Source organism: Amphiura filiformis, chromosome 4 (assembly GCF_039555335.1).
Source record: "Amphiura filiformis chromosome 4, Afil_fr2py, whole genome shotgun sequence".
Lineage (NCBI taxonomy): Eukaryota > Metazoa > Echinodermata > Ophiuroidea > Amphilepidida > Amphiuridae > Amphiura > Amphiura filiformis.
Genome location: NC_092631.1, coordinates 44471037 through 44489682, shown reverse-complemented (window position 1 = coordinate 44489682; position 18646 = coordinate 44471037). Strand labels below are relative to the sequence as shown.

Below are 18646 nucleotides of genomic sequence, written 5' to 3'. Positions count from 1 at the left end.
CAAAATCAAAATTGCACTAAGTACAGGTGAACTTTTTTTTTCACAACCAAAAATGTCAATGTTATTGGGTTTAATATGATCAATTAGTAGGTGTATGCAAAGAAAATCTTAAGTGTCATTGAAGGTCATTGACTCATTCACAACAATAGAGGTTATCCACTTCCCTCATCATGCTCATGTGTGACTTCTAACAAAAGGTGCTATCATTAGGGATGACCAATGAACCATCAACTTGATTAGAACACTCCCATGGACATGCAGGGAGCTCAACTGTGCACTGCTTGCACAGACAATTCTAAATTGATCCCATTCTTTTATTTTTCAATATTTTTCTGTAAAAATTGGGGAAGTAAATGCCAATTATATTCTGTAACTATCTTGCAAATTACAGCAACATAACTTATTTCATTTTCCTGTAAGTGCGAGTCAAAATTGGTCCATCGCCACAGTGCGCTTAATTGCCAGTGGCTGAGTTCAGCACTGCTCAAGAATGGCACAAAATATTCATGTCAATAATTTCAGGTGAAAAACATAGCCTACTGAGCTGTAATTTGGCAGAGTTGCCAGTAATACCTCTATCATAATTCATACCCTCTGTAAAAAGGTTAAAAAATTGAACAAGTAGATCTCGAGTTACAAATTAAATCACCAGCTTCCCTTTGGAATTTCCATACTCCTTTCGAATCATGCTAAGAAGACACCTTTCTGAACATAAATTTTTCACCTGATTTCAACCCAAAACGTTTTCTTATATTTAGGCCTATACCATATACAACTTGCTGCTGGCTATACCTTGTTTAGAACTTTCAAAAGAAGTACCTGAATGGGCAACCATAACTGTGTCAAAATAGCCCGCGAAAGTCATGCAGGTAACTCCGAGGTCATGTATTGAATTGTTTTGAATGAGGAATACTACGGGAACCAGCACCTTTTGTTAGAAGTCACACATGAGCATGATGAGTGAAGTGGATAACCTCTATTGTTGTGAATGAGTCAATGACCTTCAATGACACTTAAGATTTAATTTGCATACACCTACTAATTGGTCATATTAAACCCAATAACATTGACATTTTTGGTTGTGAAAAAAAAAGTTTACCTGGACTTTGATTTTGCAATTTTGATTTTGTGCCATATCGGCCATCTTGGATGATTTTTGGCAAAATGTTCTCTAAATGCATGATTTCAATGCCTCGGTTTGAAAAAATAATTTATGCCATTGACTAGTAAAGTGCCATTTTATAAGAAACCCCTTTGATACTTTCACAATATGCTTGTTTCATGTTTGCATATATGTTAAAATAAAGAAATATATAAAGGTAAATATATGCTTATGCCAATTTTGCTCCCAATTGATATTTTTGGACCTTGTCATTTTATTTCGTTCCAATGACCGGTCAGAATGGGAAAATTCATAATTCGAAAAGTTTTTGACCGATTTTGACAATTTAACCACCAAAATACTTCTATTGATGAGTTCTATCCAGAAAACAATAGTTTGTAGCAATAGGGGCAACATGAAATTTTGATGGTTATCCCTACTATTATTCATTCAAACCAATTCAATGCATGACCTCGAAGTTAGCTGCATGACTTTCGCGGGCTATTTTGAAACAGTTATGGTTGCACATTCAGGTACTTCTTTTGAAAGTTCTAAACAAGGTATAGCCAGCAGCAAGTTGTAGATGGTATAAGCCTAAATATAAGAAAACGTTTAGGGTTGAAATCAGGTGAACAATACATCAAATGAGCACGAAACTTCACATTTATGTTCAGAAAGGTGTCTTCTTAGCATGATTCGAAAGGAGTATGGAAATTCCAAAGGGAAGCTGGTGATTTAATTTGTAACTCGAGATCTACTTGTTCAATTTTTAATCTTTTTACAGAAGGTATGATAGAGGTATTACTAGCAACTCTGCCAAATTACAGCTCAGTAGGCTACGTTGTTCACCTGATCTTATTGACATGAATATTTTGTGCCATTCTTGAGCAGTGCTGAACTCAGCCACTGGCAATTAACGCACTGTGGTGATGGACCAATTTTGACTCGCACTTACAGGAAAATGAAATAAGTTATGTTGCTGTAATTTGCAAGATAGTTACAAAACATGATTGGCATTAACATCCCCAATTTTGACAGAAAAATTATGACAAATAAAAGAATGAGCTCAATTTAGACATGTCTGTGAAAGCAGTGCACAGTTGAGCTCCCTGCATGTCTATGGGAGTGTTCTAATCAAGTTGATGGTTCATTGGTCATCCCTAATAATAGTACAACTCGTTGGTGCTAATGTCAAACTTGTCACACAAGTAAATGAGAGCATGATATAGTGTCCGCTTCATTTACGTATGTCATAGCCCGCTGCCTTGAAAATTAATTTCGCTTCACACGGGGGAAGAGCACGTACGAGCCCGAAGTTTACCCACACAATTTCTCTTTTTTCAGGAGAAATACGCATAAAAAATTGCAACGAGTGTCAACTTGTAATGTAATAATTATTCTCTTCAAATAAAGATAAACTTGTTTTTTCAATAGACCTGATGTATATTCTAAATAAAACAATTCTGGTCCAACAACCCTCCACAACATGATTTCCTAACAATAGGAACCAAAATGGTTAGATCTTTATTTCTTTTTATTTGAAACCAGGAATAGGATGATCAAAATTTAATGTAACAAATCATATGATTCTCTCAATAAAACTGCACATGCGTAAAATGAAAGTACAAAGCAAAATAAATAAAGATCAGCTAGATCTCAAAGAAAAAGAAAACAATTTAATTGTAGCAAAGATAATGTTAACAGTAGTTCTAGATACGGCACGATTTAGGGTCGAAAAAAACCCGGACATGTTTTGAAAAGAAACCCTAATACCTCATACTCATTTGAAACACTAAACAATATACCGTATAATGCGGGATAAAGTAAAAGACAAAATACAAAACTTAATATAAAGATTCTAACTTTTCAATAAATTTGTAATTCTCATATTTTTTTTTTAGATTTACAAACCCTAATAAAACAAAGTCAAACATAAGAATTTCTAGATGCTTCTTTTCAATGCTTATTTTCCATTCTCATAATTTTCCTCATAATATAATAAAAAACAAAAGAAATGGATTTACAGATCCTAATAAAACAAAGTCAAACATAAGAATGACTTTATTCTAGATGCTTATTTTCAATTCTTATAATTTTCCTCATAATACAATGAAAAACAAAAGAAATATATTTACATACTCAAATAAAACAAAGTCAAACATAAGAATGACTTTTTTCTAGATACTTATTTTCAATTCTCATAATTTTCCTCATAATACAATAAAAAACAAAAGAAATGGATTTACAGATCCTAATAAAACAAAGTCAAACATAAGAATGACTTTTTTCGAGATGCTTATTTTCAATTCTCATAATTTTCCTCATAATACAATGTAAAACAAAAGAAATAGATTTTCAAACCCTAATAAAACAAAGTAAAAAAATAGAATAACTTTTTCTAGATGCTCATTTGCAATTCTCATAATTTTCCTCATAATACAATGAAAAACAAAAGAAATATATTTACATATCCTAATAAAACAAAGTCCAACATAAGGATGACTTTTTTAGATGCTTATTTTCAATTCTAATAATTTTTCTCATAATACAATTAAAAACAACAGAAATAGATTTTCAAACCCTAATAAAACAAAGTAAAAAATTAGAATAACTTTTTCTAGATGCTCATTTGCAATTCTCATAATTTTCCTCATAATACAATGAAAAACAAAAGAAATATATTTACATATCCTAATAAAACAAAGTCCAACATAAGGATGACTTTCTTAGATGCTTATTTTCAATTCTCATAATTTTTCTCATAATACAATGAAAAAACAAAAGAAATATTTTTTATTCTTTTTTAATTATTCTTATGTTTGACTTTGTTTTATTAGGGTTTGTAGCTATTGCTTTTGTTTTTCATTATTATGAGAAAATTGAGAATTGAAAATAAGCATCTAGAAAGAAGTTATTCGTATGTTTGACTTTGTTTTCTAAGGGGTTGTAAATCTAAATTCTCATAATTTTCCTCATAGTACAACGAAAAACAAAAGAAATATATCTACATTTTCTAATAAAACAAAGTCAAACATAAGAATGACTTTTTTCTAGATGCTTATTTTCAATTCTCATAATTTTCCTCATAATACAATAAAAAACAAAAGAAATGGATTTACATACTCTAATAAAACAAAGTCAAACATAAGAATGACTTTTTTCTAGATACTTATTTTCAATTCTCATAATTTTCCTCATAATACAATAAAAAACAAAAGAAATGGATTTACAGATCCTAATAAAACAAAGTCAAACATAAGAATAACTTTTTTCTAGATGCTTATTTTCAATTCTCGTAATTTTCCTCATAATATAATGAAAAACAAAAGAAATATATTTACAGATCCTAATAAAACAAAGTCAAACATCAGAATGACTTTTTTCTAGATGCTTATTTTCAATTCTCATAATTTTCCTCATAATACAATAAAAAGAAAAGAAATGGATTTACATACTTTAATAAAACAAAGTCAAACATAAGAATGATTTTTTTCTAGATACTTATTTTCAATTCTCATAATTTTCCTCATAATACAATAAAAACAAAAGAAATGGATTTACAGATCCTAATAAAACAAAGTCAAACATAAGAATGACTTTTTTCTAGATGCTTCTTTTCAATTCTCATAATTTTCCTCATAATATAATAAAAAAACAAAAGAAATGGATTTACAGATCCTAATAAAACAAAGTCAAACATAAGAATGACTTTTTTTCTAGATGCTTATTTTCAATTCTCATAATTTTCCTCATAATACAATAAAAAAACAAAAGAAATGGATTTACATACTCTAATAAAACAAAGTCAAACATAAGAATGATTTTTTTCTAGATACTTATTTTCAATTCTCATAATTTTCCTCATAATACAATGAATAACAAAAGAAATATACTTACAGATTCTTATAAAACAAAGTCAAACATAAGAATAACTTTCTCTAGATGCTCATTTTCAATTTTAATAATTTTCCTCATAATACAATGTAAAACAAAAGAAATAGATTTTCAAACCATAATAAAACAAAGTAAAAAATTAGAATAACTTTTTCTAGATGCTCATTTGCAATTCTCATAATTTTCCTCATAATACAATGAAAAACAAAAGAAATATATTTACATATCCTAATAAAACAAAGTCCAACATAAGGATGACTTTCTTAGATGCTTATTTTCAATTCTAATAATTTTTCTCATAATACGATTAAAAACAAAAGAAATATATTTACAAATCCTAATAAAATAAAGTCAAACATAACAATAACTTTTTCCTAGATGCTTATTTTCAATTCTCATAATTTTTCTCATAATACAATGAAAAACAAAAAAATATTTTTATTCTTTTTTTAATTATTCTTATAGTTTGGCTTTGTTTTATTAGGGTTTGTAAAGCTATTGCTTTTGTTTTTCATTATTATGAGGAATTAGAATTGAAAAATAAGCATCTAGAAAGAAGTTATTCGTATGTTTGACTTTTGTTTTCTAAGGGTTGTAAATCTAAATTCTCATAATTTTCCTCATAGTACAACGAAAAACAAAAGAAATATATCTACATTTTCTAATAAAACAAAGTCAAACATAAGAATGACTTTTTTCTAGATGCTAATTTTCAATTCTCATAATTTTCCTCATAATACAATAAAAAAACAAAAGAAATGGATTTACATACTCTAATAAAACAAAGTCAAACATAAGAATGACTTTTTTCTAGATACTTATTTTCAATTCTCATAATTTTCCTCATGATACAATAAAAAACAAAAGAAATGGATTTACAGATCCTAATAAAACAAAGTCAAACATAAGAATGACTTTTTTCTAGATGCTTATTTTCAATTTTCGTAATTTTCCTCATAATATAATGAAAAACAAAAGAAATATATTTACAGATCCTAATATAACAAAGTCAAACATAAGAATGACTTTTTTCTAGGTGCTTATTTTCAATTCTCATAATTTTCCTCATAATACAATAAAAACAAAAGAAATGGATTTACATACTCTAATAAAACAAAGTCAAACATAAGAATGATTTTTTTCTAGATACTTATTTTCAATTCTCATAATTTTCCTTATAATACAATAAAAAACAAAAGAAATGGATTTACAGATCCTAATAAAACAAAGTCAAACATAAGAATGACTTTTTTCTAGATGCTTATTTTCAATGTTCGTAATTTTCCTCATAATATAATGAAAAACAAAAGAAATATATTTACAGATCCTAATATAACAAAGTCAAACATAAGAATGACTTTTTTCTAGGTGCTTATTTTCAATTCTCATAATTTTCCTCATAATACAATAAAAAACAAAAGAAATGGATTTACATACTCTAATAAAACAAAGTCAAACATAAGAATGATTTTTTTCTAGATACTTATTTTCAATTCTCATAATTTTCCTTATAATACAATAAAAAACAAAAGAAATGGATGTACAGATCCTAATAAAACAAAGTCAAACATAAGAATGACTTTTTTCTAGATGCTTCTTTTCAATTCTTATAATTGTCCTCATAATATAATAAAAAACAAAAGAAATGGATTTACAGATCCTAATAAAACAAAGTCAAACATAAGAATAACTTTTTCTAGATGCTCATTTTCAATTCTCATAATTTTGCTCATAATACAATGAAAAACAAAAGAAATATATTTACAGATCCTAATAAAACAAAGTCAAACATAAGAATTACTTTTTCTAGATACTTATTTTCAATTCTCATAATTTTCCTCATAATACAATAAAAAAAACAAAAGAAATGGATTTACAGATCCTAATAAAACAAAGTCAAACATAAGAATAACTTTTTCTAGATGCTCATTTTCAATTCTCATAATTTTGCTCATAATACAATGAAAAACAAAAGAAATATATTTACATATCCTAATAAAACAAAGTCAAACATAAGAATGACTTTTTAGATGCTTATTTTCAATTCTAATAATTTTCCTCATAATACAATTAAAAACAAAAGAAATATATTTTTTATTCTTTTTTAATTATTATTATGTTTGACTTTGTTTTATTAGGGTTTGTAATGCTATTGCTTTTGTTTTTCATTGTATTATGAGGAAAAATATTAGAAATGAAAACCTCATACTAAATTCCCCCTAAATCGTGACATAGCTGAGTAGTTTGGTATAAACAGATTATAATCAAATGTGCAACCCATTAAATGGCATACAATGTGTCCCAAAATGATTTATACCGTGTTTGAACAAAATATCAAAAATATATAGTCAACAGTGTATCTAATCTTAATAAGTACAATGCCACACATGTCTCCTACTTATTCTGTGACTTTCATGGAAATAACTTAATTCGTTTTTGCGTGGCATTGCTATTACTGAAAATGGACGAAAACTGCATGTGTGTAATTTACATTAACACATGGATCCTTTATCACCATCGTTCAGCCGCACTGTGCAATATATTGGAAAAATCCTACATTCTTTTGTATGAAATACACCAAATTTGAGCTTACAATGTTAAATAATTCTTGATATGAGATTAAGTGAAACATTTTAATATGACATCAGATATTTAGGTTGAAAAACATACTTTTTATGTGATTTTACCACAACTTTTACCCAAAAATGTCATTACAGAGGATATAACTTCCTTAAGGGGGTACTACATCCCTCAACAAATGTGTGTCTATTTTTGCATTTTTTTCTTCAAAAACTAATAACACACTGGTAACAAAAGGTATTTATAATATAGGGCAAGGAATCAGTTACTACACTGAATTTCAGTGACCCAAGACAAGCAGTTCGTTATTTATGATAAGAAATAAGGTACCGCTAGGATGTACCTCTTTTCCTATCATATATACTGAACCGCTTGTCTTGAGTCACTGAAATTTCAGTGTAGTATAACATATACATAACTTTTGTTACCAGTGGTTTATTATTTTTTTGGGAAAATGCAACAATAGTCACAAATTTACCACAGGGGTGTAGTACCCCTTAAGGATCATCCGCAGTATATTTTAATATTCTTTGTCACGTAGCTGTGGGTTTTGCCAATATACATGTACGGTGGACATAAATGCATGCTGTTACACTAAGGACGAACCTTCTCTATACTTTAGGCCTATACCTTATACTCTCTATAAATAATGAAACTCTGCGCACCGCAATAATTGGCTTCAAAACTACCGCCAAAGAAAGAATAGTTTAAAGTCACTCAAGCGTAGCAAATCCTTTCTTCCGTACAAGGATTGCTTCGTAACATCATAAATAAACGATAGATATCGACTATTTAGTAGAAGTAAGAACAGGACACAACAAATATACTGCATGACATTTTCCAAATAACTTTGTGTAATTTTACAGATTTTCAAAATAGGTTGCTTTGTCAAAACTTGGAATTCACCATTTTTACGCAATCCTCTCTAACTTCTACTAGAAACGTCCAATTTTTAAAATCGAAAAAATCTGAGAAAGCTAAATATATGTAAAACTTAAAAATGCAAAACAATATGACCAATAGAAATGCCGTTTCTGCTGCTATAGACATATTTTCAATATTCTTGGAGACTTTGATGCTCTGATAAATTATAATTCCAAGGTCAATCATGTCTGTGTTTTCTCTTTCAAAATTAAATAGGTGGTTTATTATTATTATGGTTATTATTATTATTATTATTACTATTATTATTATTATTATTATTATTATTATTATTATTATTATTATTATTATTATTATTATTATTATTATTATTATTGTTATTATTTTTTATTATCTATACACTTGTTTGCATAATGTATTTACGTATTATATACAGTAGAGTGGTGAGCTCAGTAGTTCACATAAAAGTTATTGACCATCTCTATATATGGAACAGTCAGTATCAGGCCTGTTCCTGGGCTTGTATTCCAAAATAAATTTTTTTTTTTGGAAGTTTTTTATTCCCTGAGTATTCCAAAATAACTTTGCTCTTCCTGACATCGATCATTGTCATGAGTTGCTATTCCTTTCTAAGCTTATGCGTTATGTACGTCTGTACCCTTAAAGTGTTTAAAGGCTTAAGAAACTTTTCAGCTGTACAAGTTAAATGGCAACTTGATCAATATGATATCAAATAATTATAACTCACCGTTTGATTCGACAATTGGATGAATCCACGACTTCCACAATCTGATCACCAGATATTAACGTTTCGCAAGGGACAACCAGAATTGTTTCCTCAGTCTTGACTACGTTTTCCGTAACAGGTCGTACCACAGTGCGCTTTGCGGGACATAGATGGGATTGTTCTGTTCCGTTTGGTGCCATATTGAAAAATGGCATGCCACTGTAATCAAAGAAAAAGTAATGTTGTGTGTTATATAGCCACCTAAAGAATGATATACGATTAATAAGTTTATAATTATCCTTAATGCAACGTTTCAATTTGTAACAAAATAATAATTCCATAAATTAGCATATATGAAGAGTTTGTTTACAAAAGGCGCTAAATCCAACGGCTGCTTTATGTAAAATTCAATTGCAGATATTCCTAAGAGTAGCAGTAACCTTGCCAATCTAATAACATTGGACCACTAGAATAGTTCTAACAATTCTTTGGATATCTTTAAAAACATAATTGCAAATCTCTTTAACCTCCCACGTGCGAAGACAAAAACAATAAATATAAAAGAATTTTTTTTTGTTCCAAAAGGCGCTAAATCCAATGGCAGCCATTTTAAAACGTTGCATTGGAGAATTTTTAAGGAACAAAATGATTTTGAAAATAGTTAGAAAATAAGCTAGAGTTACAAACATATCCATTCCAATTGTTAAATGTCATTTAAACTTTAAAAATGTTAAAATATACCATAAAAATGTGACACAAGGCAGCTATTGGATTTAGCGCCTTTTGGAAACAAACTCTTCATATATTAAAATATATTATATATATATATATATATATATACAACATTTTACTCAAGTTAGACTATCTTTTGAATAAAGTGCTCAATCCCAAAAGGGAGAGCGTATAAAAATTCAAATTCAAAGAACAGACCTTCCAGAATAGGTAGTCTTTTTTATATACGCTCTCCCTTTTGGGATTGAGCACTTTATTCAAAAGATAGTCTAACTTGAGTAAAATGTTGTTAATACGCTCCTGTTTTGCAGTTGAGCACTTTCTGACTATCTCCGATAGACAGACTGACTCTGAATAGTCTTTGGCTGTGTTGACACCATGGAATGTATATTCTTTCACATTCCCAAGTGATGGTAGTCCACCCAAAGCATTTCATCGTGTCGTCTGACGATTGCCTTTTAGGCATGAAACTCAGAGTAACGACTACCTATTCTGGAAGGTCTGTTCTTTGAATTTTTATACGCTCTCCCTTTTGGGATTGAGCACTTTATTCAAAAGATAGTCTAACTTGAGTAAAATGTTGTTAATACGCTCCTGTTTTGCAGTTGAGCACTTTCTGACTATCTCCGATAGACAGACTGACTCTGAATAGTCTTTGGCTGTGTTGACACCATGGAATGTATATTCTTTCACATTCCCAAGTGATGGTAGTCCACCCAAAGCATTTCATCGTGTCGTCTGACGATTGCCTTTTAGGCATGAAACTCAGAGTAACGACTACCTATTCTGGAAGGTCTGTTCTTTGAATTTTTATACGCTCTCCTTTTGGGATTGAGCACTTTATTCAAAAGATAGTCTAACTTGAGTAAAATGTTGTTAATACGCTCCTGTTTTGCAGTTGAGCACTTTCTGACTATCTCCGATAGACAGACTGACTCTGAATAGTCTTTGGCTGTGTTGACACCATGGAATGTATATTCTTTCACATTCCCAAGTGATGGTAGTCCACCCAAAGCATTTCATCGTGTCGTCTGACGATTGCCTTTTAGGCATGAAACTCAGAGTAACGACTACCTATTCTGGAAGGTCTGTTCTTTGAATGAATGAATTTATATATATATAATTTATATATATATATATATATATATATATATATATATATATATATATATATATATATATATATATATATATATATATAATAACAAGTTTTATTTTTCAGGTGACTAACTTTGGAATTAAAAGTGCTCAAACCCATTACAGGTGAGCGTAGAAACAAATTCAAAGTATAGACCTCTGGAAAAGGCAACCGTTACTACTAGTTTCACAGCATACCCTCACTTACGATCATTGGGTATACCGATCATCAGACGGATAATTTGTCATGGTTTCAACTCAACACAAAAGCATATACATGTATATACATTCTGTGGTGTCGAAACCAGGACAAACCTAGCCATTCCAGCACAGTCTTTACTCCAAAAGTAGTCGAAAGTGCTCAACCACTATAAATAGTGGGGGCGTAATATAACAAGTTTTATTTTTCAGGTGACTAACTTTGGAATTAACGCTCACCTGTAATGGGTTTGAGCACTTTTAATTCCAAAGTTAGTCAGCCCGAGTATGCATCCGAGTAAAAAATAAACTCTAGCTTATGCTCAATGTATACCTTTCTCTCTCGGACGCATTTCGATACATTGCTAAAGTGCAATATATTGTAAGTTCATGGCTTCAAGCCTAATTCCATCACTCGGTACCGTATAACCTATATTATTTAAGTTTTCATTTTTCAATGCATCACCTTCTAACACTGACGTACACACACCCCTGTAGCTGTTATACACATATTGATACACGTATAATACACTACTGCCAATGTTACCCAAATCTTGGTAATGAACCCATAAATATCCATCTTTAATGTCCCAGAGAAGCTCATGCATAAATTATCGAAAGAATCTCGACTTTGGTTCAAACTGAATGACTTAAAACCTAACTTTTTGAATAAAGTTTCCGGGAGGCATACGCAACACGATCCACACACATGTGTGACTGCCATTGCCATGCCATTTTAAACAATAATTGTTAAATTGCATGGCACGCGATGCTTCGGTAGTTATGGTCTTAAAGGATATTCAGCATGTTCAGGTATATTTTCAATACAAGTTTCAATGTTGGCAAAAAAAAATAAATAAATAAATAAATAAATAAAAAAATAAAAAATGGCGATCGACTCTAAATAATACAAGCTTCAAAAGTTAAATTTGCAGAAAAAAATATTTTGCACGTCAAATGAACATGTCTGTTATGCCTGGTGCCTATGGTCTTGCTTACAATAAAATAAATTTAATATTTTCTTTATCAAGATTAAGGGTTTTTCGGGTATATAGTTAAGACTGTTACTTTATATAGTAAGAGAATGCGCTTGCAACACAATGGTATTCACACACAAAAATAGCCCAAACCCTTTACAGAGTTTTGAGTAGTGATGTGAAATGCATAAATTTTACAAATCATGATGTTTTATCAACAAAATGTTGTTGCAACTTTCATTTGTTATTTCACGTTGACTGCAAAACATTATGAGATAAAATTAACATTCTAAAAATGTCCTTAATCTTCTCTGTTTAAACCTGTTAAACCAAATTGTTTAATAAATAAATAATTATGTTAAAAATTTTACAATTATTGTGGGAGGGCTTTATTTCTACGTATTTGCCTTGACGGAAATCGTGTCATGTAGGCACAGTGTATGTGTACCCACAAACATTCCAAGAAAAGTTGTCGTGTTTGTTTTCTGCACACTACATAAAATTACGGATAAAATAATTCAACACGGTCTATAAATGATTTTAAATGAGCATACAACAGGTAAAATCATAGATGCCATTACACATAAAGATATAACACGTTGTAATACAGACGTTTTTGAATTAAATATTCATTAAAACAAGTTAATGAAATGCATCGTTTACTTACTTGCTTCCAGTAACGGGAGTTGAACCTATGGCAAGAAAAATCAAAATGCCGTACAGCCAAGCCATCGCGGCCGTCTAGTTTAGAGTCTAAAACGACCAATTTGCTAGCACACTTCTTCTCAGCTATAACTCGTATACAAATAACAGGTGAACGCAAACTCCAATGCGACCTTCCTTCACTCGACGCAAGAATACAATGATAGAATAAAATGTTTTACGAAATTTATAAGTAAACTACATAAAATGGATTAGATATTGCAACGTTGTTCACGTGAACACTTGTGTTTGATTGGTTCCATCTTTTTCCCAAATCATGATGTTTTATGCTGACTATATCGTTTTTGAATTACTTACATCAGCATTTTACCATTATAACTATGAAACGTCAGCAAAATAAGTGAAAAACAAAACAATTAGTGTATTATCCGCCCATTTCAAAACCCGCGTGATGTTTTATGCTGACTATACATTACAGTTTAATTTCAACAGGTGATTTTTATTGTTTTTGAGTTGCGTCCAAATACATTAAAACACAATTATCATTATAACTTTGAAACGCCGGAAAAACAAGCAATAACAACAGAGTCATTATTGTTGTTCGGCCCATGTCAACATATGGCAAGACCAGATATAATTTACACGTTGCAACATGGTTTAAACTTGCCGCATTGAAAGTCGAAAATGCATTTTTAACTGTCGTCGTACCTATGACATCTCGTACATCTCAGCTAGCAATAATACATACATTGGTCTGACAAAATTGAGGATTTATGGATGTCGTAAGTACGTAACTATGTTGTAACAACGTTGTTACCGGATGTGAATATCACGCCATAGTGACGTTGCTTTGACGTTCACAATGACATCGAAACAACGTTCTTGTAACGTTATATTCACATACGAATTCATACGAGTTCAAATTTGCGTACATACGACATCCATAGTGACGTTGTTTGACGTTCACGATGAACGTCGTATGAAAGCCACGGTCGAAACATATTGAAGACGTCATCTACTGACGTCCTAAAATGTAATTTTGTGAACTCGTATTCTTGTTGTAACAACTATTGTGTTGGCTATTAACACTTTGTCAGGATTATTACGCTGGACACAAAGATCTAATATTCTTATTAGGTAACACTTGGTTTTATTCTTTCATCTTTCATGTAAGTCGCCATCTTGCTAGTCCGATATTATAGGCGCACATCATTATATGATTATGATGATATCAATACACCTTCCCTCCTTTAAAAGATAGGAAGTCACTATATAACTTGACATCTGATATTTTTAGTATCTCAAAAGTCCAATGTGACATAAATTATCCTATTCAGGAAAAAAATGCTTATCGAGCACAACCAAGCATTCCGGTTGATTAAGTTAACATGTCACAACATGTGACAACTTTAAAATTACTAAAAACTTTCAACTGTAAAACCTCACAAAATTTTGAAATGATACAAAATTTTGTCTGAATAAAGTGATTTAGAAAAAAACAATCAGTCCTTGTCTCACTTTTGTACCATTAAAGTGTGATTATATATCAGACATGTGTGCCATAACTTTGAAACAAGTTATAAAGTGTTCTTCAGTTCAGAGTTCACAGACTCGTGGTACACAAAATTAATGTTCAAGAGTTCTATGTGCAGTCATATACATCACTATTGTACTTTGGATTAGGCTTCCGGACTCTGGTACTTCTGCGGATCTCAGGTGGATGGTTGTACCCTTCTGGTTGCGCAGCTGGTTGGTTGTTCCCTTCTGTTACTGGTTGTGCAGGTGCTTGCTGATCAAATACTGGTTGGTCGTCTGCGTCGTACCATTCATCTTCCTCCTCCAACAGATGACGTCTGCTTCTTTTGAGGACTTAACCGGATTCAGTTCTCACCTTATAGGAACGGTTTGGGAGAACTTCCACAACTACTTCTTTGAGTGACCATTGTGGTTTATTCATGGTTGGTTTATTCATTTTTGTAGTCTAACTGTAGCTCCTTTTTTCAATGTTTCAAAAGGCACAGTCTTTGCTTGTTTGTCATAATTTGTCTTTTGTCTATTTTTTAGCTCTTTTTTCTTGTCAACCACATTGGAGCTGGACGACTGGTTCTCAAATAACTTTTGAGCTACTGGAAGATTAGATCTTATACGTATGTTGAAGAGTAACTCTGCTGGGGATTTAAATGTTCCAGAGGTGTACTTCTGTATACTTGAAGCGCTTGATAAATATCTTCACGAGCACTTGTTACTTTCATTATCATAATCTTCGCAGCATTTTCTGCTTGTCCATTAGAGGATTGAAAGTGAGGACTTGATGTAGTGTGATCGAATTCCCACTGCTTTGCAAACTCTTTAAATTCTTGACTTGAGAATTGAGGACCATTATCACTTATGACTTGAACAGGTGTTCCATGTCTGGAAAATATGGATTTCACTATATTTATTACAGCTCTGCTGGTAGTACTGGTAAGGGTGGAGATCTCAATATACTGGGAATAATAGGCTGCTAGATATTTTTTTACAGTGAAGAGATCCATTCCAACCTTTCATACATGTTGAACACGTTTGTAGCATGTTATCTATGTCAGCATTCAAACAAGGCCAAAAAATAACTTCTCTAGCACGGCGCTAACATTTGTGAATTTGTTGCAATAGTTCTCTTTGCAAACTTGTAGGAATTACTATCCTATTACCCTTTAAGATAAGATTTTCTACCACTGACAATTCACTTCTGTAGTTCCAGAAATCTCTAATTTCTACTGGACACTGTTGTCTCTGTACTGGCCATCCTTCCATTATAGCTTTAGTTAACTTTTGCAGCACAGGATCTATCAAAGTTTCTTCTTTGATTTTCTTAGTTGAGCTTGTGGTTACTGGAAGTGATGTCATGATCATATCCACATAAACATCTATGTCATCTTCCATACATTCATCAGGATGCGATGATGCATTAATATCTACAGCTCGAGAGAGAGAGCGTCAGCTGTAAATAACATTTTACCTGGTGTGTACTCTAACTCAAGATCATATCTTTGCAATCTAATGCGCATCAACTGTAACCTTAGCACACTTTCAGAAAGTGGCTTTTTAAATATGGCCACCAACGGTTTGTGGTCCGTTTCAGCTTGTACTTTCTGACCATACCGGAACTGATGAAATCTCTCGCATGCAAATGTTAATGCTAAACATTCTTTTTCGATTTGCGCGTATCGCGTTTCGGGCGTTTTTGCCCGATTCGCATAGGCTATTGATGCCCACTGTTCATCATTATGTTGTTGGAGTAAGACTGCACCAAGACCATCCTTAGATGTATCAGTCGATACTTTGCATTGTTTATCTGGATTATAAAACTTAACCACAGGGACTGAAGAAAGCGCTTTCTTCACTTGCTGCCAAGATTTTTCTTGTGCATCACCCCAAATCCACTCATTCTGCTGATCAAGCAGTCCCCTCATAGGCGCTGTCATTGGTGACAGGTATGGCACAAATTTGGCTATGTAATTTGTCATGCCCAAGAATCTTTGAAGATCAGCTTTCTTACTTGGATCGGCCATAATGCCTTGATCAGTGATACGATCGCCCATGAGGATCAGTTTAGTTACTCCAAACTGACACTTGCTTTTTTTTTAGCTTTATGTTATTTTAAGATGCGCTTCCAAGTACTTTGCGCAGGTGAGTATCGTGCTCATCACTAGTAACGCCCATACAATAATGTCATCCATCATTGTATTTACTCCATATAGATTCAAAGAATCTGCGAATCTTCTGGTCGTAGGCTTCAGGTGCCATATTTAACCCAAATGGTAATCTCAAATATCGGTATTTACCGAAGGGTGTGATAAAGCATCGAGCTTTATTTGCCAAAACCCCGATGAGGCGTCTAATTTACTGAAATACTTTGCTCCGGAAAATTCAGCCATTATCTCCTCGCGTGATGGTAGCTTGAAATGCGCACGCGTTATAGCCTTGTTCAAGTTACGGGGATCGAGACATACTCGAATATCACAATGTTTCTTTTTTACTGTGACTAAGCTACTGACCCAGTCAGTAGGTTCTTCTTGCTTGACTATAACACCAATACTCTCCATTCTTTGCAATTCAGTTTTGACTTTGTCACGCAATTTGAACGGTATTTTTCTACAAGCATTTTGTACTGGTGGTACAGAGGGATCTACATGTATATACACCTGGTAAACATCCATGCCCTTTAAAGACATGGCTAAATTCTTCCATTACAGTATCTGTCAGTTCATCTTCAACTGGGTCTACCTCCACATTCCAAACTAACTTAAAGCCATATTATAACATTTCTGTAATAATAGATTAGTATTTATTTTCCATAAAATGTTAGCTTTTACTGTCAGATATGTCCCCTTTTAATGTTGAGCCGAACAAGTGAGGTAAAGCATAGGACATTGGAATTTACTACTAGCGCCCTTCCATGTTACTCCAACGGTTGTAACACGGTACGATCCTCGGATGGTGTGTGTATGTGTATCCCGCACGCCGTGTACGTAATGTGCATACGTGCTCGACTAATATTTCCATCGTAATAATAAAACGACGGTTAAGTCTCGGATTTTGACAGAACTACAGCACCTAAAGTCTTGATTTTTGCAGAGTAACTTTATTGACTAAAGTACATTACAATCATGTAAAAAACAGAGGGCGTTCTCCTCAGCAAATGTTATAATATGGCTTTAATGAGACCCAAGGACTCGCACGCTTTTGACTGGTAGCTTAACAACTCACTCATCAGTGATTGCATGAATGTCAACAAAGTATTCATGATCCAAATCATCTTTATTTATTTCATCTACTTTGCTTTTGTTTTGATGAGACTTTTTTGAAAGACAAAAGGTTGCGAAATGCCCCCTTTTTTCCACATTTGAAGCATTCTATTTTTAGTGCTTTGCACTCATCTTTATTTTTTGTGATGCTTTCCGCATCTTTTACATTTTGATGTGACTGTTGCCTAGCTTGTAGCGGTTGTTGTCTAGATCTAGGTTTTCTATTTCTATTGACCGTGTCAACATGTGATGACGTACCTGATTTGACTAATTCTTTAGCGATTGCTCTTTTGCTCTGCACTTTTTTTAAATTGAGTATCCAATGTTAGGTCAGCATCTTGAAGTAAAGTTTCTCTCAACTTATTAGAGACTTTGCGAAATGAAGTTAGAACATTTAATTGAACTGGAACGGCAACTTCAGAAATATCGATCGGATTTCTTGCTCAAATTTACTCCAACGCGAACGTATTGTTCATATTTTAGCATTACTGGCTCTGGTTTCATTTTGTCATCATCGTTTGTGAATTCAAATGTATTATATAGTCTAAGAGCTTCATCACCCACTACGTGAAGTATTGTTGACGTTTGTTGTGCATCGCTACTTGCCGTCAAACCCTAAACAATTCAAACCTTCATTTGAATTTCTTCCAATTATTTTCTGAAAGATTCCGATCTAAAACCATTGGCCCGATCAGGTTGTGTGAGTGTTATTCGACTAGCAACTGTTGCCTGATCGGCCATGACTGTTTGTTTATTTTAACTGTGCATGTGTTCACCTATATATCGCTGTATCGCGCGCTTGATTTTTACCCGAAAATCAAGAAAGGCGCACGAAGCGAGCTCCTGAAAACTCAGGAATCTTGACCTCTATCCAAAGAAAGGCCGTTGTATGTCATGCGTGTGTATTTGACTCGCTCGAAGCGCATCCGGCTTGATCTTAAGCTGAGATCAAGAAAGCCGCGGAGCG

The 18646-nt window shown here is 32.3% G+C and overlaps 1 protein-coding gene across 1 annotated transcript in view; it reads right to left on the bottom strand.

Moving 5' to 3' along the window:
- LOC140150210 (uncharacterized) overlaps positions 1-13069 on the bottom strand; it is a 186253-nt gene extending 173184 nt beyond the window's left edge. The window contains exons 1-2 of the mRNA XM_072172216.1: positions 12897-13069; positions 9207-9404 (exon numbers count right to left, since the gene is read on the bottom strand). Coding sequence (XP_072028317.1) covers positions 9207-9404; positions 12897-12961 — 263 coding nt within the window. The 5' untranslated portion in view covers positions 12962-13069. The remainder of the gene's footprint in view (positions 1-9206; positions 9405-12896) is intronic.
- Positions 13070-18646: the final 5577 nt, after the last annotated feature.